The 23,464-nt window shown below is 33.9% G+C and overlaps 1 protein-coding gene across 2 annotated transcripts in view; it reads right to left on the reverse strand.

The window, feature by feature from the left end:
* Window positions 1-23,464, reverse strand: part of MANBA (mannosidase beta) — an 81,778-nt gene that overhangs the window by 32,859 nt on the left and 25,455 nt on the right. For both annotated transcript variants that reach the window (XM_039848888.1, XM_039848889.1), the window contains exons 6-11: window positions 20,696-20,871; window positions 19,716-19,826; window positions 7,364-7,515; window positions 5,718-5,835; window positions 4,340-4,426; window positions 1,274-1,441 (exon numbers count right to left, since the gene is read on the reverse strand). In XM_039848888.1, coding sequence (XP_039704822.1) covers window positions 1,274-1,441; window positions 4,340-4,426; window positions 5,718-5,835; window positions 7,364-7,515; window positions 19,716-19,826; window positions 20,696-20,871 — 812 coding nt within the window. The remainder of the gene's footprint in view (window positions 1-1,273; window positions 1,442-4,339; window positions 4,427-5,717; window positions 5,836-7,363; window positions 7,516-19,715; window positions 19,827-20,695; window positions 20,872-23,464) is intronic.

The following is a 23,464-nucleotide window of genomic DNA, read 5'->3' on the forward strand; positions in this document are numbered from 1 at the left end:
AGAAAAGAAATACCTATAGCACAACTGAGTCAGCCGTGTCCCTTCTTCTCTCTGTCTATGGAAATCCTCTGGCTGGGGTATTTGCTTCCAGGAGTAACTGCAGACATCCACAATAGACACACACACAAACAAAAGTACACACACACACATGCAGAGGAAGGGAAGTGACTTCCACACTCAAACATTCCTTGCACTGACAATCCTGGCATCTCTCAAGCAGCATAGCTGCTCTCAACTAACATAATCTAGTCTAAATAAAAACATCTACCTACACTGAAACTTAAATTCTAAATGAAATACATGTTCCTAGAAAATATAAATACCCATAGTTCCAAAGAAGGTGTAAACCCAAATGGGATAATAACTATAAGAGAAATTAAATATGGGTGGGGGGTGAAATGCATGCCCCTCCAAAGAAGGCACTGGACCCAGACTGTTTCATGGGTGAATTTGTCTCAATAAAACAGATAATATCTATTTTATTTAAATTATTCCTAGACATTTTTTAAATGCTTCCTAATTCATTCTGTGAGGTGAGCACAAACACATACACACCTGCCAAATGCTACAAGCGGGCTCTATAGGCCAATCTGTCTTGCCAATAATTATGTTTAGATAGCATTTTTACATGCTCACTATAAATGTTATGAGACCTAATATCCATTCTCCTATTACCGTAGTCCCCTCTTCTCTCTTTGTGAGCTTCATCTACTCTATTCATTTTTTTAAAAACAAATTTAGTGTTCTTACCACAGACCAATTTCACTTGTGAATATGAATTTTTAATTCTAACTAAAATATTAGCAAATCAAATCTAGCATAGAGTAAAAAAAGAAAGCATTCTTAACTATGTAAAGCTTATAGTAGGACCAGGTTGTCATTAGCAAATTATTTCACACAATTCACTATCTCAATATATTTTTTAAAAAGAAGAAAAACAGAAAAGAAAGGCATATCAATAAATCATCTAATGTAAAGATTCTCAGCCTTTCGGGATCCATGGATGGGCTCCAAAGAATTTGTGACAACCTGCAATTATAAGCACAATACTGATGTATGTGTGGCGAGTTCCACGGATATGTTAATTCTTAAAGAAATCCACAACCCATGAATCCTTTCACATGCTGCAGTTTTACAATGGGCTACTCTGCCTTTAAATATTGTTGAAGGTCACCCTAAAAAAAGGACATAAAAATATACTATACTAGCATTCAAACTGACTCATTTTTAAAACAGATTCTTAAATTCTAATGCATTAAAAACCATTGCTTACTGCCAAAACAATCTTTCGGATGTTTTCCACATACAGTCTCACATAATCTTTGATGTAGATATCCAGGTGGCTGACGTCTATGTTATACCAATTCATCATCAGCGCTGCTTCATTTTCATTATTTCCACTCCACGTGATGATGGAGGGATGAGATTTCAGTCTCCTGACCTAAAATTTAAGAAAACATAAAATAATTTTCAAATACTCAATATAAAAAACTCAGAGCTGTAATTATTTATAAAATTATAGCCACTGCATTTCTGCACATAAATTTTTATTTGCCAGAAAACCCATTAGAAAATGGCTAGTAACTTTACCTGTGGGAATACATTTTAAGAAATCTCCGAGATTCTCTTTATCTAGATTGTATAAACACCGATATGATAGAGTTCCTCTATTCAGCTGTATAAAAATTGAAGAAAATATAATCCCTCTTAATAAACAAGAAAAATAAACCTCATCATTATCTGACTTGCCGCAATAAGGTTCTAAGAAATACAGAAAGCAGGGGACATTACATTATATTATAGGGTTTAGTTTCAAAGAGCAAGTTGAAGCTTTGTGTGAGGGAACAAATGAGGCAGAACAAACACTGGGGCTGAAAGAGGTATCAAAGTTCCCACACAGTCCCCACCAAGGTCAAAAACCATAAGCACAGCTGCACAGGGTTTTACAAAGCAAGTGAGTACCAGGGATACCCTGAAAGTTAAAGACAAATGTAGGGAATATTCTAAAGGACAAAAGATGGGCATCAAGATGATGTCTCCTGAAAAAACTATCAGTGTCACGTCCTGAGAAATCAACTAAGGCTAAGTTACTGAATACATCTAAACATGAATAAGAACTTAGAGAATCTATTGAAAACCCTGCCAGCCTTAGGAACTGAGGGCTGCATGAATCAGTCTCACTGTGGGCCAGCCCTACATAAAGGTGAAAGGATCCAGTTCTTCTCACGCAGAGAAGTGAGAGATGTACCTAGTAGAGAGGGCAGTTAAATATTTTTTGTGCACAACAGAATGAATCAATGGTCAAGAGAAACTCCTTCGGAACTTATTTTAGCAATATAACCTCATTGGTATTTACAGCTTCTCTTTCACTGTAATGGATGATTATAGTGATGGATCTCAGCTGATGTTCTCACTTTGGTCTCCATTCTAGATGGTAAATAACTCATACATGATATTGAGATGCATTAAGGATATATTAAAGAGATATATATCATTTTTTAAAAATTAACATCTTGCGTTTTTCTAAACCAGAGCTTATAAACAGTATTTCCTTTATTTGCCTCTAAATATGCCCAAATTAGTAAAGGTTGCTACCAAGGGTGACTGGCATGTTTATGGTGCTGATGAAAACACAAGTACAAATACTGAAAGAACAAAAAGCTTCAGTGATTCTGTGACACCCTTCAAACTGACCTAGAACTTTATGGGAAGCTTTACTTTAAAATGTTAGCAAATTCCACATAAAAAGTTCTCCTCTTTAATAATACATAAAAGAGTTGAAGGTACATAGATATCATATTTTAATTATTTGTATGAAAGAAAATTTTAAATAAAACTGAAATGTTTGCAACTTACAGAATTAAAATTAAAACTTTGAAAGTTATTCATTCATTCGACCATCTATCTACCTGATGAATAATCCAGCCAGAGAATGGAGATACAAGGGTAACAAGCCCTGGCCTCAGGGAGATTACAATCTTGCATGGGTGACAAAACCTAAACGAGGAATTGAAAGTGTGATATGTGTCACAAGAGCAAACGACCTCATCTAGAGGTACAGATTTACAAAGGTTTTCCCCAGAGCAAGTCACGTTCATGGTAAGAGAGGCCAGAAGAAAATGAGCGAGGCGGCCCACAAGGGATGGAGTTCCAGGGCATACAGCCCGGGGGAGATCACCATCTCCCCTAGTGGAGAGGTGGGCAGAGACAGGCGAGTGCAGGGCGAAGATCTTTATCTGCAGGGCTTTGAGCAAAAAATCAATTCAATTTCTACCTTCTAAGCTTTAAAAAAAACAAAAAACAAAACAAAACAAAACAAAACAGATAAAGAAAACAAATAATGGCATAGTAAATTATTATAAGGCAATAATCACTCTGTAACCAAAAAAGAAAACTTTATCAACCATCCTAGAAGCTCTCATGTGTCCCTTCCCAATAGAAGTCCCTTCCACCTTCCAAAATAACCACTAACTCGAGTGTTATATGTAATCACTTCCTCGCATTTCTTTTAGTTTTTCATGCAAATACGCATCCACAAACACTATAATTATGAACTCATGTATTTTAACACATTTAATGGATTTCAATCCACTGACATTCTTATCCTTATTGAATCTCAAACTGTCCCACTTTTGATCGGTCAGAGCCTCATCAAAGTTCTTTTGACATATCTTTGATAGCTTTTCTTATTATCTGTGTGTCGAAATACTATAGGATCTAGTATATTTCCTGTCGCAGACCCGGAATCAGCCGTTTCTCTAAGAAGCCCTTCTCTTAATGGGAAAGATTATTTCAATATAAAGATGCTCAATATTACTAGGTTGTTCATTGTTTCTGGCCCTTTTCAGTGGACAGAGCTAGGATATAATAACTTCCTTATATTTTTGATCTATACATATAAACATAAGTATGTATATGTGGAATGCAAAAGAAATCAATGAGTCAAGAATCACTTTAAATTTTTGACCTGAGAAATTCAAAGACTGGCATTGCCATTTGCTGAAAACGAGAGGAAAAGCCTGTTTGGAGAATGTCGTATAAGTTTGGTTTAGGCATGCTACATTTGGGATTCCTATTAAGCCTCTAAGCAGAAGCACCAAGTTGACAACAAGATATAAGAATCAGGAATTCAGCAGAGAAGTTAAGACTGGAGATAAATCTGAGAGTTGACAGGTGGTGTTAAAAGCCATGAGACTGGGTGGAATCACCTAGAAGTCAATTACCTGACTATGATTTTTCATGGGATTTAGTGAAGAGAACAAATAGAAAAAAAGAGTAATTTAACAAAAGGCAAAACTAAAATCTAAGCGTTTTCTTTCTTGAAATGATAATAACGTACCTGGTAAGCAACTTCTGCACTCACTGAATCCATGAAGCTCTCATCAGTTGGATAAAGGGCACAGGCAAACATAAAATCCTGCCATACCTAGCAAATCAAATAAAAGGCAATAAAGTACTTTTGTAGATTCTATTACACAGAAAGAAAAGCTTCATTCTGAACTGTGGGGATTATCTCTCACACAAATGAAAAATAAGTTAGCCTGATAAGTATGATCATTTGAGCATTGCTATGCACAAAGCACTGGGAAAGGCACTCACGGACCCCATAACTTACCAGAACTGCACAAAACTGTAGGGAAATCTGAGAAGAGAAATGTTAGGTAGGCAGAAAAGAAAGAGAAGAAAGGAGAATTCAAATAAGGAAATAGGGAGCATGTTAAATGGAATATGGAATTCAAAAAGCTTTCCTCAGCCCCTCCTCACTTCTAATTCACTATAATTTTCACCGAGAGTTTAGTATTGAGAGATGGACCAGACTCTTAAGAAACATATGTTGTTTATAAAGGAATTAACTTTTCATGGCCAAAAAAAATTGCTACATGGACATTTTAGCACTGAAACCACACAAGCTCATTCCTAGGGAGGCCATCAGGTTAAGAGCATGGACCCCGACTCAGTCGGCCTGAGTCAGAACCTTGATTCCACCACAGCCCCCCTGTGGGGATGTGGTCGAGTTATTTAATCTCTGTACATGTCAGTTTCCTTACCCATAAAATGGGGATATAGAACAACAGTAACCACCTCACAGAATGGGCGTGAAGATGAAATAAAATAACAGATGCAGAGCACTGAGAACAATATCTGGCACTCGATGAATATTATAGACTATTGTCACATCACCACGACCATCAGCATTATCAATATTATTATAATCACTGCTCTCCTATGGATCACTTTATATTTTAGAACCATAATACTACAACCAAAAGAATTTGTTTCCTTCGCTTAACCCTGACCAACACAAAACATGTTGGGAGTACTTAATAATATTAAGCATACTTTTTCTTTATTTAATTTTATTATTTTTCTTCTCTCTAGGTCTTGTTATCTCTCCTTAAAGTTAAAAGTTTTAAATATTTTATTTTCTTTTTTATGCATACTCTCATATCACAAAGAAAATTACAAAGGAAATGTAGATATATACTTAAATATAACTAATTGAGAGAATGTCTATCACTTAAAAATAATTATGTTAAGTGCTATAAACTATAGCTCTGGGTTTGCAAGAGGCCATTTATTTCTTTGCAAAAAAAATAAAGCATCATTACTGGCTCTGAAAAAAAGAAGAAATGAGCAATATCACCCAATCAGAAAACTGGAGGTCAAACTGATGATATAGTAACATATCAAGAAATAAAAAGCTGTCAACTACTCACCATTATTCCTAGCTCATCACAGAGTTCATAGAATTCATCCTGTTCATAAATTCCTCCTCCCCACACCCGGAGAGTATTCATGTTAGCATCCACAACAGACTGCAAAAGGAGCCATAACCTATAGAGAAGTTTATAAAACAAATGCTAATTTGAAAATTTGGGGATGTTAAAAAAAAAAAGATTTAAAAAGCACACTGATAAACACATGTCAAACCTCTGTTAGAAAAACATATTTTAAAATTATGATGATTTGGCTACAATGTTAAGTGAAGAAAGTGAGACAAAATTATATACACATTAACTGTAACCACATAAAATAAACAAACCTGGAAAAATTATGGGAGATATATTTTTCTCTGCTTTCTAAATTTTCAGCAACGTTATTATACTGGTTTTAAAACTAAACTTTTGTCTTAAAGTTATTCCTATAGAAAAACAGTCGTAAACCTTGAAAAGTATGCACTGTTATATAATCATTTTGAACTATAAGACAAAAATCAAAGTTTGAATATTAATATCTAGCTTATCCTTTTTTACAATTACTCCAGTCCGGTACTTCTTTCTCTGGGAAATTTCCTTCTTGTTTTTCCAATTCCTATTCACATTACTCTCAGGAAAGTCTAAAACTTTACAGCCACTTTGAGAGCACATATCTTCCATCTCTAGAGCAGTGCGCAGAAAGGAACAGAAAAGACCAGTAACAGGCTGGCCGGGGACCCAGAGCATCGTGCTCTCAGCAAAAGCACCCACAGGTGGGTTCACTAATTGGCCCAGCTGTGCTGAACAGCCACCACCAAAACCAGCCTGGAGAAAACAGCATTTAAAAGGAAGAGAGACAACAAATTATCCGTGTCTATGTCTGAAGAATAATTTCACTTTCATAAGAAATTCAAAACAATATATACATTTTGAATCAAAACGAAATTACTACTACAAGTTTTGGCAAAATTAGAGTTTAGTTACCAACCACAGCTACATTTTAAACATCAAATAATAAATACAATGCATATTTATACTTTTGTAAGTAAGTTAGATGTGTCTATACTTCACAAAGTTTATCTTCACAATCACCAAGGTAGTAATTTACAAACCCAATCGGAAATACTACCTTCTATCAAAGTATTATTCTCAAACCTTCAGAAAAACACTTGAAATTTTTTTCTAGATCTAGAATTTTAAAGTTTTTTTAGTTCTTTTTATTAAGGTAAAAGTAAAGGACTATGCAAATATCTTAGCATGAAGAGGTAAATAGCAGTTTCCATTTTTTTTAAAAGCATGCGCAAAAATATCTAAGGTATACTTAGAAAAACTAAGGGAATAAACAACTTTAGTCATCTTTTATTCTTCAGGAACTAACTATCCAAAATGTGCATTAGTCATTTTCTTATTCCTCCAGAGAAAAGATATAATTGTCTTTTAAAATTTGGATAGTTTCCGCAGTCTCAAATAGTTAAGCTGTAAGACTATCTACAGCTCATGAGAATGGAATATATGATTTAAAAATCCTTTCCATTCTAAAATTTCCATCATCTTAGAATTCCATATTACACCTTGGTTCCTTCCACTGGAACTAAAGAAAGTAAAAATAAGTAACTCTTAAGCTTTGTGGGACTGTTAATAAAGGAAGAAGAAAGATGATAACTTACACATCAGAGGTTACTCGATCCTGGAACGAGTCTACTGGGATCCAATTTGATCCTTTCAGAAATATGGGAAATCCATTAATTTTGAAGTAGAAACTCAGACCAGGAGACCCTTGTATGGGCTCTTCTATCAGTTCCACTGTCCTAAAATAAACCTATTATGAACAGAATTAAATACTGAAAATCAAATTGAAAACATAAGCAAGAGATTTTTTTTTTAAAAAAAAAAAGCAAATTGTACAATTTACATAAACACACTTTAATGTTAATTTCCTATTTGCTATGAAGCACTGAGAATGAAAGTGCACATTTCAGAAAAAATACATATAACAATTTTTGCCAGATATCTTCGTTCTTTTAAAAAAATATAGAAGCCATTTAAGATTAAAATATATTGTAGTCTTACTCATGAAACAAGCATTTGTAATTACAACCAAAAAAATATATTTGAAGATAACATTTCAAAATTAAAACTGATACTATTTCACAAAAATGGCAGTGGCGAGGGGAATTGCCGCCAGTTAAACTAATGTATTTTTGATTGAAAAACACATTCTCATATCCAAACTATACCAAAATGTGCACCTTAGAATCAAAGAAATATAGCACAAGGTATTTCATAATTTAACAACTTTCCAATCTTATTAGCACATTACTGCAAAATCACTTTGTTTAATATGCAATTTAATCCTAATTATCGCACACATTAAACTCAGTGTTTGGGAGAGCTCCGGTATGCAACTAGAGAGGTAAACTGGAGACATAAGACATAAGATGGGATAGGAGACACACTCCAATGTCATCACTGCTACACGAGAGGAAGCTCAGACCTTTGTCCCTGTGACAGTCTAGCCTGGTTTTCCCACAGTTAAGTATGAACAGCAAGACCCTAGATAGAGTAGATTGATGTTTTTATCCCAATCTTCATTCTTTCCAGCCACAAACTGGACCAAGGAATGAGGAACATGGTTCTACACCAAAAAAGCCTAGCTTTGCACTAAGATTATGTATTTCTTCTCTAATTAAAATAATTAATCAACTTATATATAATAAAAAGTACCTGCCATTCTTCCACTTTCTTACCCTTGCCCTCACTATGACCTATCAAAACATATCAGAGTTAACTTTATGAGAAGACACAGTAAGACCTGGATGAGAAGGGTCTTGCCAATTACCATGATTGCTTTAGGGTTGTAATATGTAAAAAAAGCATAGTGGTTTTCAGAGGTAACTTTTAAAACACTTTGATGGCAGATTCAAACATCTAGAACAGCAATTTTTTAGGTGTGACCAGGGGATCAAAGGGGATCCCTGGGAACCTTTCAAGGGTCCTTGAGTTCAAAACTATTTTCAGAGTAAAGCTGAAACATCTGCCTTATCTACCTTAACTCTCTTTTGAGTATACAGCGGAATTCTGCAGAAGCTACATGATGTATGATGACATCAGTGTTTTGACAGCTAACAGAAAGTACGCTTGTGTATTCTGGGTTGTTCCAGTTTCTACAGTAGAGGTTTAGGGTGTGATGAGGTCTATTTTCAGATATTAACTCAGTTTGTTCTCAATACTTCTACTGGGCTCTTAAGAGCTATCTCTAGTTGTTCCTGCTATAATCTCTGTAACTTTATTATTGTTCAATAAATTCTTATTTTAAATCCCAAAGTTTCCCTTGCAACCTACATAGAAACACAAAAAGATTTGGTACTTTTTGTTAACTTGTCTCACAATAATATTTTTAAGTTTCCAAATAAAAACAAATTTTAATATTAATGAAACTCATGTTAGAGTTTAATACTATTTCCTCTCATTCTAAAAGAAAATTCGTTATATACTTTTTCCTAATTTAAGAATGAATTGTTGTCTTAAAATGGAATTAGAAGACAACATTCTCAACCTATAGCCACACTGTCTACATCTAAAAATGCTGAAAAAAATGAACTGACATATCAAAGTCTTCTAAATGTGGTATATTATATAAAGAAATGTTTCAAAATTTGGAACTCTCAGGTCACCAACATTTTTCAAATAACCAATACATTATATGATATTATCACACATGGAATCTCGATTAAGGGTGTAAGATATACCAATAAATTTTAATGTAACAGAGTTCACTGAAATGGCTTCAGATTCTACATTGCAGCTAACCTTTAAGAAACTACCAGTTGTTAAGTTTTCTTGTACTAGAAAAGAATATCCACAATTATCTGAAAAGGCTATCAAAGCACTCTTCTCCTTTCCAACTACTTATCTGTGTGAGGTCAGATTTTCCTCATATGTTTCAACGAAACCAATATATTTCAAATTGACTGAATGCAGAAGCTGATGGGAATCCAGCTGTCTTCTATGAAGCAAGACATTAGCGAGATTTGCAAACGTAAATTAATGTCATTATTCTCACTAAATGTCTTACTTTGTAAATACATTTATTTTTTAAATAAAACATATAGTAACATGTTGTGGGTTTATTATTATGATTTAAAATATTTAATTTTCAGTTTTAAAATTTACTCACATAAATAAAATCGCTTTGGGGTTCTCAATTTTTACAAATATAAAATAGTTCTGATTCCAAAAGTTTTGAGAACCACTCATTTCTTTATTAACACTACAAATAATATTAATGATAAAACACATCTTCCAACATGTTTTTTCTTTTCTGTGCAAATTTTCTCTATCTCCCAACTCCTGCAGTAACAATTTTATGACCCAGGTCAAAGTAAACCCTAAACCGCCTAAGAGTGCCTCAAAAGAGTATCAGTAATTACCAGCCACCTTTCCCTCTGGGTATTCTTTGACAGGTTAAAGGCTGATGGGTCTGTGATTAGTGTCAGTAATTCTCCATGTCCTCTGGCAGTCTTGGTAGACAACATAGAAGCCTTCTTCTATAACAGGTATTTTACTTCACAGAAAATAATGGGCTCTGAAAAAGGTTTTTGAAAAGACCCTTGAGTAACACATATTTACATCCAGAGTGAATATATTGTCTTATTACAGGACAAAAACCATTTTAAACAGTCCAACAAAGTAAATTACTGTCTAAAAGTGAAATAAAGGTGTACATATAGAAGAATCTACATGTGTAAGTCGAGCAGTTTGAATTTTAACTTTTTTAATTTCCAAACTTTTTTAGAGTTGAAGGTTTTATTAGCAATCAATTCATTAGTTGAGTTTTTTAGCTTCATGATTTCATTTCTAAAATAGCAGGATTAACTTAAAAAGTAAAAAAGATAGCTGGATGAATTTTTTAGACAAGACTTAGAAATATCTTAACTAAAGGGCTTAATAGGTGTGCGACTGGTAAGTAAATAGTTTACTTCTCAAATTTCTTTCTCTGAAGAAACCAAACAGATGATAATGTAATCAATCATTGGTTCATAAACTGAGTATTACTTCTCAACTTTCTGTAATCAAATACTCAAAAAGCTGTCGTAAAATCACTAGATTTTCAAAAGAGTAATTTTCTTAAAAACACACACACACTTATTTCTAAACCCTGGCAAATATTACCTGAAATATTTTTCAAAACACAACCTGCTAAAACCATTGCACATCTACTATCATGCATTTTTAGAGACAAAGACATTTCTCTGTGCCTTGAAAGTGCTCTAATAGGCAGAAGTATTGAGAAAACAAATGCTGGAAACCCCACAAAGAGCTCTCCTCAAACAGGCCTTTGCAAGATGATACAAGAAAGGCCAGCTCTGTTGTGCCCTAGAAGTCTGCAGATAACACAACCAGAGTTGACAGGTTAGAGTTTACATCAGCATCGTTACCTGATGTATCTTTGTAGCCAAATGTATATTTAGCGTATGGACACTAGATAGCATCACTTTTTAACATCTCTTCTTCTATATGACAAAATTAATATCAGTATTAATAATGAAATTAAATGAATAATGATAACGGCTAGAAAAAAGATGCAGACGCTCGAAGTTTTCTTTTGTTTAACTTTGAATAATCATGCCATTTTAGTAAAATAAATATAAAAAAGAAAAAGTAATGGATTCATATATTTCATTACATTAATGTCTTAGAAAAAAGGAAATAACATCTACATATTGATGTTACAGTAATGAAAAATATTTGCTATTTTTAACCTTAACTTCTAAAAATGTCAAGAACTTTGTCAAAATTGATCTGCTCTGCATATCTATGTTCTATAAATATAGCCAGATTTGTCAATCCTTGCATCGTCGATGAAAAATAACTTTAATTACTTTTAATTTAGGAATGTTTTTTAAAATATAGCCAAAGATATACAAATATTTTGGGAAAGTATTAGAAAGAAAGATAAGTCTGGCAGTGATTCATAAAAATTCCACTTCACATTAAATTCCAAAAAATGCAGTACTATCCATGCCTTTGTTTCTCTGGGATCCATTCGAACTGCTTACACATGCCTCTGAGGTCGAAAAATTTCCACTTCTCAAGTACTTTTTCTGAAATATCAGGAGAAAAAATGGCTGAATGATAGCGAACAGGACATCATTTGATCCATTGCTTGAGAACAAGTGTCCAGTTCTTGGCGAAGATGATTGGAGTATTAAACATTGCTATTTTGATTTCTCCAGGCAATGTGAGATCAGCATCTTTCATCGTTTTTCCTGGCACTCTTCTTCAAAATTTGATTCTTTTTTTCTGTGTAAATGTCTATTTCCTAATATTTTGTTATTGCATAGTAAATAGCCTGCACCAAAATTTCTGCACTTATCTTCAAAGAGTTTTAAAGCTTGGTATTTCACTGTACATTGTTCAAGGCAGACTCTAGCAATTTGCAAATATGTTTGTATCTGATTAACCTCATCTAAAATTCAACACCAGGAAAAAAATGTAATTCAGAAGGAAAAAATTGCACTAGCAGAGGACAAAATCTGGGCTGATTCACGTGTCTACATTTTCTTTGGATCATGTAGTACTTCAGAGTTGAGGTTAACTTTTCAAAATTTAGCTTTACTGTGCCCGAGCTTCATAATGAGCATTCCATCTTGTCTAGGAAAGACTTTCTGTGCTTTTTCCAATGATGAGGTGAAATTAAAAAGAATGAATAAAATTTTTCCAAAGGGTCTGAAAACGTCGCACATGAAGAACTGTTTCCAAAAGAGCAAATTCCGCAAGATTCAAAGAACAGTTTCCAGGAGGCAGAAATAAAATCTGGGATCGATCTCTTGGATTTTTGTATGGACTCCACTGTAAATTGGCCACATAGGCAGCACTGATACTGCCGACCGCAACAGAGGTTGATGAAACAACAATCCAGTTGTTTCAAGATATCTTCTTTACGTTCAGCAGCAGTCCTTCCAGAAATATAAGAACATTTTCTTTACTTCAACTTTACCACCTTCGATATGAACATATCTGATTAACTCACACACTTGCTCTGTGTATGAAGCATCTGGAGGGCTAGTAAAAAGAATTCTAAGGTATTTTGGTTTTTTTATCTGCCACTACTAAAACATACCACTGATGTCATATTTTACTTGGATTCCTTCTTTGGTTTTAAAACAATTAACAAATTTTAAAAGAATAAATTTCAATTATAAAAGTATTAAAATTAGTAAAATATTTCACATATGAACTCAAATATGCATAAACCAAGTAAAATATTACATATTACACATCCCAGTTCACACTTTTCTCTATTTTATGTATTTTTTTAAACACAGACTTTATCTTTTTTTAGAGCAGTATAAAGTTCACAGCAAAATTGAGGGGAGGGTACAGAAATGTCTCATATATGTTTTGCCCCCACAATGCATAGCTTCCCCCATTATTGGCATTACCAACAACAGTGGGACTCTGGTTACAACTGATGAACCTATATTGACAAATCATAATCACCCATAGTTTGCATATGGTTCACTCATGGTGTTGTACATTTGATAGGTTTAGACAAATGTATAATGACATGTATCCATCATTATAGTATTATGAAGAGTAGTTTCATTGCCCTAGAAATCCTTTGTGCACCACCTATTCATCCCTTCCTCCTCCCCGAGCCTCTGGCAACCACTGATTTTTATTGTTTTGTCTTTTCTAGAATGTCTTATACTTGGAATTACACCATATGTAGTCTTTTCAGATTGGCTTCTTTCACTTAGTAATATGCATTTAAGATTCTTCCATCTCTTTCCATGGCTTGATAACTCATGTCTTTTTAGCACTGAATAGTATTCCACTGACTGAATGGACTGCAGTTTATCAGTTTGCCTGGGTGCCCTCCAAGGTTTGGCAATTAGGAATAAAGCTGCTATAAACATCTATGTGCAGTTTTTTGTGCGGACATAAGTTTACACCTCCTTTGGGTAAATGACAAGCAGTGTGACTGCTGGATCCTATGGTTAGTGTATGTTTAATTTTTTAAGAAGCTGTCTTCAAAAGTGGCTGTGCCATTTTGCATTCCCACCAACAATGGATGAGAGATCCTATTGCTCCACATCCCCATCAGTATTTGATACTGTCAGTGCTGAGTGCCATTCTAATAGGTATAAAGTGCTATGTTATTGTTGTTTTTAATATGCATTTCCCTGATGGCATATGATATGGAGCATCATGCTTATTTGACATCTGTATGTCTTCTTTGGTGAGGTTTCTGTTAAGGTCTTTGGCCCATTTTTTTAACTGGCTTGCTTGTTTTCTGAATGTTGATTCTTAAGAGTCCTTTGTGTATTTTGTTTAACAGATGTGTCCTTTGCAAACATTTTCTCCCATCTGTGACTTATCTTCTCATTCTCTTGACATCGTCTGTGGCAGAGCAGAAGTTTTTAATTTTAATGAAGTCCAGTTTATCAATTATTTCTTTCTATTTTAAATTATAAATATAAAAATAAAAACTCCAAGAGGTCACACTAAAGTAACTCATGTTGAATTTCTTCTTTTTTTATAATCACTGTGCTATCATTATTTCTAATCTACTTTTAAATGCAAAAATATGTAATAAGACAGGGACTGGGAACATAAACTGTAGCCAAAATAAGTTTAAATGACTTCATACTGTTATGAACTTACTTTCAAAATGACTGAAGGAAGCTGAGTCTCCCTGAGCCTGGGGACAACTATATAACTAAGAGTTCTCCAAGTTTACTTCCATGTAGAATATAACATTTATTAAAGAATTAATAATAAAAATGTGCTAAATTAAAGCCTACATATGTCATTAAAACTCAAGAATAATCGTACACATAGGTAAAACTTAAACAAAAGATTTGAGGAGAGGGGAGTATTTTATCACCGATATTGTATAGAATTACCAGATCATACTAATAATAAAAAATAGGCTGGCCTGTAGATACTACAAAGATGAAATTGAGAACTCAAGAAACAAAGAAAAAGTAAAATTTTAAAGAAGAAGAAAATAAGGAAATCTCCCATTATTTTTCTAATTGTAATAGCTAGGGGCAATCTTTTAACTCTTCCGGCTTGGGAACTGTGCAATACCATTTCTAATTGTAGAATACATATTATTACATTATTTTTCTATTTCTCTGCAATAATTTAATTAGAGAGTCTTGATGCCAAGTCAAATATAAACAGCAAATACTTTCTTTTACTTTTAGCAAAAATATTGACCTAATATAGGGAATACTTGGGAGAATCTTACAAAATAAGTTATGCTAAAGAGAATATTTATTCAAATATTTATTATGCCTTTAATATATATATTACCTAGAAAATTCAATATAACCAATTAGTAGGATAAAAATATTCAATTAACCTGGGCAGAAAATGGCAAAAAACAGAAGTTGGGGGGTTTTTTTGCTCATTTACCCAGAATAGCCTATCCCATTACCACTTACACACAAAACTTTCTCTTTTGTTATTTAAAAAAAAAAAATCAAGTTGGTTTCCCAAACTGATAAAGCTATATCCCAAACTGGGCAGGAGCTAGTAATTTCTTTAGACCGAAGTCAAATTTTTCCTTTCACTATCCTCCAGCTAAGGTTACCATAAGGCTTATTCACCAATACAGAGGCAAAACAGACAGTTATGTTTTCAGGACGACTCGTTTTTACTGTATTTTTTTTTTTAATATCAGTCTCTGAGAGATGGGGAGAGGAGAGAAGACTGGTCCTTCTCTACAGGTTCTTTGAGAGCATTACTTTAGAAGACAGGGGCTATTTTCCCCCACTGTCCCCTCTAGATGGCTTCGGTTCCAACCATGGCTCAGTTTTACAATTTTTAAAGTGACATGGAGAGGCGATTTTATGTATAATGACCTATAAGATGTTTTAATTCTAAAAGCAGAACTCAAGTACATTGTTGTGGAGAAGGGATTCTGAAGCTCACCTATCATTTTGCCTTTCAGAATCAGAGAGGCTTAAGGATACGAAGCCCACTGCAAGAGGGAATAAATGAAACTCTGGGCTCAACGGTCAGAAGTTCAATCCCCTGCTGCCACCACACTCCCTAAATGGTAACAACCAGTCTTATATTTCCCAGGCAAGAGACTGGAGAATGTCCTCACTGGCAAAACTAAGCAGCAGCGCCTTGCCACACACACACACACACACACACACACACACACACACACACACAATCTATAGCTACTGACATGTGGGCATCACCACATGATAAAGCTGTGTTTGAACATAAATACTGAACACTGAAGCACATATAGGGTTTCTCATCTGCATTTCTGTGCCTTAATTTTCAGAATGAATAGATACCAAGGACAATCGGATATTCGAGGAAAGTCTCTAATGGGAAAAACAGAGAACAAAACAAATAGAAGAAATAAAAGAATGTGGAAAACAAAAACAATGCAGAGAAAAACTCCAAAAAACTTATAATAGTAATTAACATGCTAAGATATGAGAATATAACCATGAAATACAAATAGGCTAGAATTTTTAAAAGAAAATAACAAAAAACTCTTTAGAAAAAATTTTAAGTGATAAAAATAAAATAGCTAATTTTAAAAATTGGATATAAAATCAAGTAAATATCCCAGAGGATAGAATTTTAAAAACAAGATGGAACATATATGGGAAAGTCTAAGAATATTGCTCAGTCCAAGAAGTCCAATATCTGATTAATAGTTGTACCAGAAAAATAAAACAAAATAATGTATGTAAAATTATAAAAGATACAACAAAATTTTCAGATTGAGTTTCTACATCTGAAGAGCTCACAAGATAAGTAGTACAACAAAAATCTACTCATTTCAAAGTTTCAAATTTTAAATTATCAGAGATAAAGAAATTCTAAAAGCTTCTAGAAACAAACAAAAACAGTTCTATACAAGAAAGCAGATATTAGAATGTAAGTACATTTCAAAACAAAAACACTAAAAGCTAAAATATAATGAAGTGATAGCTTCAAAATTTTGAAGGAAAATGATTTCCAATCTAGACTTCTAAATACAGCCAACTATCAAGTAACTGTGAGGACAGACAATATATATTCGTCTTTACAAGTTCTCCAAATGTTATCTCCCACACATCTAGGTCCGGGAATCTATGGAAAAAAGTGGTTCAGGGACTAATATTCAAAATACATAAAGAACTCATAAACCTCAATAAGAAAAGAACAAACAATCCAATTAAAAAATAGGCAGAGGACCTGAACAGACTCTTCTCCCAAGGAGACCTACAAACGGCCAACAGACATATGAAAAGATGCTAACTTTACTAACTATTAGGGAAATGCAAATCAAAACCACAACGAAATATCACCTTGCAAGTTTTAGAAAGGCTATCATCAACAGGACAAGTAATAACAAATGTTGGAGACGTAGTGGGGAAAAAGGAACCCTATACACTGCTAGTAGAAATGTAAATTGGTAAGTTCACTATGGAAAACAGTACAGAGGTTTCTCAAACAATTAAGAATAGAATTACCATACAGCCCATCAATCCCTCTTCTGGGGATCTACCCAAAAAATTTTGAAAATACTTATCCATAAATATATATGTACTTCTATGTTCACTGAAGTATTATTCATGGTGGCCAAGACATGGAAACAACAAAAAGGTCTTTCAATAGATGATTGGATAAAGAAGATGTTGTACATATCTACAATGGAATATTACTCAGCCATTAAAAAAAAAAAAATGAAATACTGCCGATTGCAACAACATGGCTGGATCCTGATAATATCATGCTAAGCAAAATAAGGAGAAAGTTGAGAACCTTATGATTTCATTCATATGTGGAATATAAAACTGAAAGCAACAAACTAACAAGACAAACAAAGAAAAACTCATAGACACAGATAAAAGTATGGTGGTTACCAGAGAGAAAGGAGGGAGGGGGCAGGTAGAAATTGGTAAAGGGGGACAAATGTATGGTTACAGAATGAGATACGACTTTGGGTGGTAAACACACAATGCATGTATTGTAGAATTGTACACTTGAAACCCATATAATTTTATTAACCAATGTCACCCCAATAAATTTAATATTTTTAAAAAATGTTTCACCAAAAATGGAAAGTCAAAAAAGAAAAGAGAAGCATAGATCTAAAGAAACAAGGTTCCATGTTCAATCCAGAGAAAGATGAAGGAAATAACTAAAATTCCTAGAAGACAGCTGAAGGTAAGTCCTATAATGAAATAAAAGGAAGTTCCAGGACAACAGTTAAGTGGAAGGTCCAGAGAGTAATCAAGCAAGATCAGGGAGATGAGAAAATGGCTCTAGGAGAAAGTTTAACGAAGTAACAAAAATTAAAAGAGTAAAAGTAGTAATAATAAATAATGGACAGATTACCTAGTGAGTGTGGTATTTCAAATATGTCATAGAGTTTGTATATGATTTAGAGGAAAGTAAAGAGAAAACAGCAACCAGAAACATGAGGCAATTATTAACTCTAAGGAAAACAGAAAGTTGCACAAGAAAGGAAATATAATTTTAGTACACCATGTGGTTCAGCTTGGAATAGTATTTTCATAATGTAATAAGGTAAACACTGAATACTGAGTTAACAAAAATGGCCTTCGACTATGTTGGGAGGGCAGAGGAGGCAAAATGTGTACATTAGGGGCCAAGAAGGGATCATCAGAGAATCATGTAAGAGAGCTATGTCTTCCTCTAGGTCAGAAATCGATAGATAATGATAATATACGAAACTGAAAAATTATAAAACACCAGTAGAAGCATGTTATTTGGGGAAAATGAAGATAAACAAAAGAAATAAGTAAAAATTAAAATATATTGATCCTAAGGAGTAGAAAATAGAAATAGAAAGAGTTGGGCAAGGGATCCTCTTTTTCATATAAACCTTCTGGTAATACTTGAGCTTTGAAATGATATATATATGGATTACTCTGATATAAGGTACAATTTTAAAACAGTAGAAAAATATAAACAAAATAATAATATTAGACTTATTGGGGTAATTACTTCATAAGTTATATAAATGTCCAATCACTATGTTGTATACCTGAAACTAATGATATCATATGTCAACCATAATTTTAAAAAATATTTAATTAAATTACATAAACTTACAATTAAATAAATTATATTTAAAAACAAAAAATAAATTAAATTATATAAACTTACAATTAAGAATACTTGTTTCATCTCTCAGCCTTGGCCAGAGGGCATATTGTGGAAGGTGTCCTGAGTGGCCCAGTGGCACACTCTCCCTAATCACCTGTGCCAGGGGCTCTGGACATGATCTTCTGTTGTGGCTAAGCCTTTATTGGTGTTAGTACATCAGTGGATGGGATTAACGCTCAGGCTGACAAATTGTGGGAACTGGCTGCACCCACAGGGTAAAAGTTGCTGTGTGGGGGCTGACCCCACTGAGTGGGATCTGCCCCAGCAGGCTTGTGTACTTGTTGAGACCACCTATGGGACTAGTCAGGATTTGCTCTGTTGTGGTCTAGTACCAGCCTCCAGGTACGCTGGTTTTGTGGTCCCTTGGGAGCCACGATAAACTTACAATTATATGAAAAAATAAATTATATGAATTATATAAATTATATGAAAAACTAAAACCAAAGAAAGATATGTAAAGTTTGATCCATTTTAAAATATAAATACAGCAAGTCCTTAAATAAAGACATTTGTTCAACGTTGTTTCATTATAACATTGATGAGATGCCACAGGAACTTAATTCTTATTCATATCAATTGGCCTATGTTAAAATTGATTTCATTATACAACGCTTTGCTTAAGTTGCATAACTTATTAATGACATTAAATGAGGACTTACTGTACACACATACAGACACACAGACACAGACACAGACACACACACACACACAAGCTTTTGAATGCCTATAACCGTTACTAGTGATTACCTCTGAGTGGTGGGGTTACAGGAGTTTTGGTGGTTTCTTCTATTCCTACAAAAATCTTTTATTAAGAAATACATTTTTTTCACAAAATATTTTAAAGTATTTGCTTACCTTAGCTGATTTTTTCAACTTTAAGCCTTTATCCAGGTTAAAATGAATTGTCATGTTGTACCCAATCTGGCTTCCATGTCCATGAGGCCACCAAGTTTCTACAGTAATATTCTTTTAAGAAATAACATAAGTCATTCCGAGTAATCTATGGCACATTTTCAGCAAAATAATATACTGATTCAGAGCATTATATCAATTTCTCATAGAAATTCTAGGTTCTAAAAAATATAGCTCTCCCTCCCTATATATATACCAAATTATACCACCCATAGATAATGTTTAAAAATCAATATGCTAGGAGTTTAGCACAGATTGATACACCAAAAAGAAAGAAAAGAATAACACACGGGCATGCAAAAAACCACTCTTCCCATTTCTATAGCTCAAGTTTACATTTATTCCACATTCTTAACATTTAAAATTGAACTTCAAAGTTGACTCTTCTTTTAAGCCCAGAACTAGAAACTGTTTTAAGTTCTTACTTTATCTGAACAGTTACTGAATGTTGATCTGCTCCATCTTTTTCCATTCAAAATTGTGAATTTGAAAAAGTAAAATCTAACCCACTGCTACCCATGAAAGATCATGAGTTTAGAATTAGAATTCTGCATGTAGAATAGGCACCGATATTCATAATAATTTACAAGTGCCAAAAATAATCACTGTGTTTAAATATGATGCTTAGAACATATTTTGGATTAGAATACTGCAAATACTGCAAACAAATTAATATATAACACGCCTGGTTTCCTGAGAGGAAAGGATGCCAAATTTAACACATATTCTCCATTTTCTATCTTAAAATCTTGAAAAATCATTCCTTAGCTCCCACACAAAATATATATATATCTGAGAGGTTAAAAGTGAAGGAGAAAATGGAAAAAATACATTTTTTTAATACTCAGACTCTTTTTTCTAACCATTTCTTTTGAACAGTATTGCTTTTCATCTAATGCTTCTCATGAAGTATCATCATTCACCTTGTTAATTTTCACAAACAGCTCAACAATCCTTTCCCCAGGCTGAAGTTCAATGCTGTATGTCTGCTGTGTTTGCAATTTAGGGATTTCTACAATCACTTGACCAGAGACTGGCTTTGAGCTGACAACATCAAAAAAAGACTCTATTTCAAGATTCCACTCCTGGGCATGGTTATCTAAGACATAAAGAGAAAAAGAAAAGAAAAGAAAAAAATTATATATATATATATAATGCTAAGCATTATCACTGCACTTCTTAGGATTCACTGAAGAAAAGACCAAAGTAGCTTCTAAAGTAGTAAGTGCATTATAAATGCTGGCATGATAAAAAGTTTGGTGGAAATTCTCTTTTAATCTTTAGAGTTTAATCTTTCATCCTGAAGAACAACTAGAATTATATATTTTACATATACTTCTACTCTGAAAATATAATCATAAGTCACAAATAGAAAATTACAAATGAAAAGGTAACGTACATTTTCCAAGATTGATAAACATTTGTTCCTTTTTATAAAGGAAAAATACTAAAGATATTTAAGCCATACGATAAGGTATAAACTTAGATGTGAAAAAGTAAAGATATATTTTAAATGTAGATTATCTATCTAAGAAATATTTACTGAGAATCTTCTATGTGCCATGTACTTAGCTAAGTGATGGGAATGAAATGGTGACCATGATAAACTTGGCCCTGAACTCATGAGTTAAGTCTAATGGGATATAGACAAGTACAAAAGTGTGATAATACTACGATGGGAGAAGTAAAAGGTTATTCTGAGAAGATATTCACAGGAAAGAACACCTAACTTACAGAGGGTGAAGGAAGGTCTTCATGTAAAAGCGGTATCTAGCTGAGCCCAGAAGGATGCCTTAACTAAGTTTGGAGGAAAACAACTATTCTGAGCACAGCCAAAGTGAAGGGCCACAAGCAAGAATAAATAATACCATAACAAGGACTTGAGCAATGAAGAAACTGGTGAGGGAGACCAGCATGGCTGGGAATGTAAGCAGGGTCCAGCACATGCTGGATCCCTGAGGAGTCTGGCAATTTCACACTAGATCAGTGGGAAACCATTGAAGATTTTGCATTAAAAAGGATCACATGATCAGATCTGCATTAAAAAAAAAAAAAATCACTAAGGGTCCCAGCAATGATATACAGGATGCAAATGGAAGAAGCAGAGACACGAAATTTCTGTCTGTACAAAAGGACATGGAAAGTGCACAGACAGAAATTCTAGGAATGGAGAGGAGGAAAAGAAAAGGAAGAGGGAGCAAGGCTGAGAAGGAAGGTTATGGGGAGAAAAAGATGAGACAGCTGCCTAAGGAATGGGACTTTGGAAGTGGAATTTGGGGAAGGGGCAGAATGTTTCAATAGGGTTTTGAATTAGCATTTTAAATTATGCATGTGCGGTATAACCCTTCCCTTCACTATACATTTAATTTACATCGTTTGTTTAATATCTCCGGAATTGGATTTGTGATTTGGTTTGGGTTTTTAAGTAATACAGTATGCCAAAGCAAGCTTTGGGCAAGAGCAGAGTGGAAAAGTAGACCCATATTTTCTAGGTTACACAGGAAAAACCAGTTACAAAGTACTCGAAAAGGCTGGATGGGAAGGGTGTCAGAGACACCGATGAAATTTCTCATTCTTTACTGCCACTGGAAGGGAGTGCTGAGGTGCTTGAGTTTATGGCCAGATTCATGATAAGAAATTGGGGGAACGTCCATTAGTGGCTTCTGTTTTTCTCTCTGAAGAAACGGGAAGTTATCAGCTGAGAAGTATCTTAGGGACCCTTCTCCAACAAATAAGGAGGGAACTGATAACTTTCCAGTTTCATCATCATAAAAGTTGGTGTGCCGATCAATGACCTAAGACTTTATAACTGGCAATCCTTACAAATGCAGAACTATACCAGACCTGTTCTAAGGATGATAATACCACATCTCATCATTTGCATCTCACATCAGTCAAAAGTATATAAATGGATTTGATGCACACTGAAGCAAACCTAATCCCAGACTTAAGAACTATTCTATTTATTAAATGATTCATTCTTAGGAACACTAGTTGATGACCCCTTAATTAGGTTTGTTCTGATCCAGCCAATTTTGCAGTTTACCCAACGACAGCCTCCTCCGAGTTTTTCTAAGATACAGCAAAATATATCAAGACAACCATACTTTTTCTTTGTTAAAGATGCTTTTCTATTACCAAGTATATACTAAGACTCGCAGTTTTTCTTTTATGGCATTTTTATTGTTTTTAAACAGAAACACACACTCCAATTTGATCCAACATTTTATTTTCTAAAATATCCCTAAATCTTTGAAAGCTATATGACCTTCAGCTCCCTATCATATTCCCTCTGGCTTCTTATTTCAAGAAATAATAATACATTTACCAAGAACTTACTATGAGCTAGGCATTGTTTTATGCTCTCAACATGTACTACCTTATTTAAGCATCATGACATTGCTATAAGGTAAATTCTATTATTATCATCATTTTATAGATGAGAAAACTGAGACAGAAAGTTATTTTCCTAAAGTCACACAGCTAGTAAGTGGCTGAACTTGGATATGAACCACGACAGTCTGTAACTAGAGACTGTACTCTTAATCTCTAAATTATGCCAATCTCACCCAAATAATTTTCCCAAAACCATGTTTCAGTGGTGCTCAGGATTTTTACAGGGAGGGACTTATGTGGGCTGGGCGGGTGGGGCATTTGTTTTAATGCTATCAAGCTATGCTAGGCATCAAATA

The sequence above is a fragment of the Pteropus medius genome, unplaced genomic scaffold (genome assembly GCF_902729225.1).
Source record: "Pteropus medius unplaced genomic scaffold, Ma_sr-lr_union100, whole genome shotgun sequence".
Taxonomy (NCBI): Eukaryota; Metazoa; Chordata; class Mammalia; order Chiroptera; family Pteropodidae; genus Pteropus; species Pteropus medius.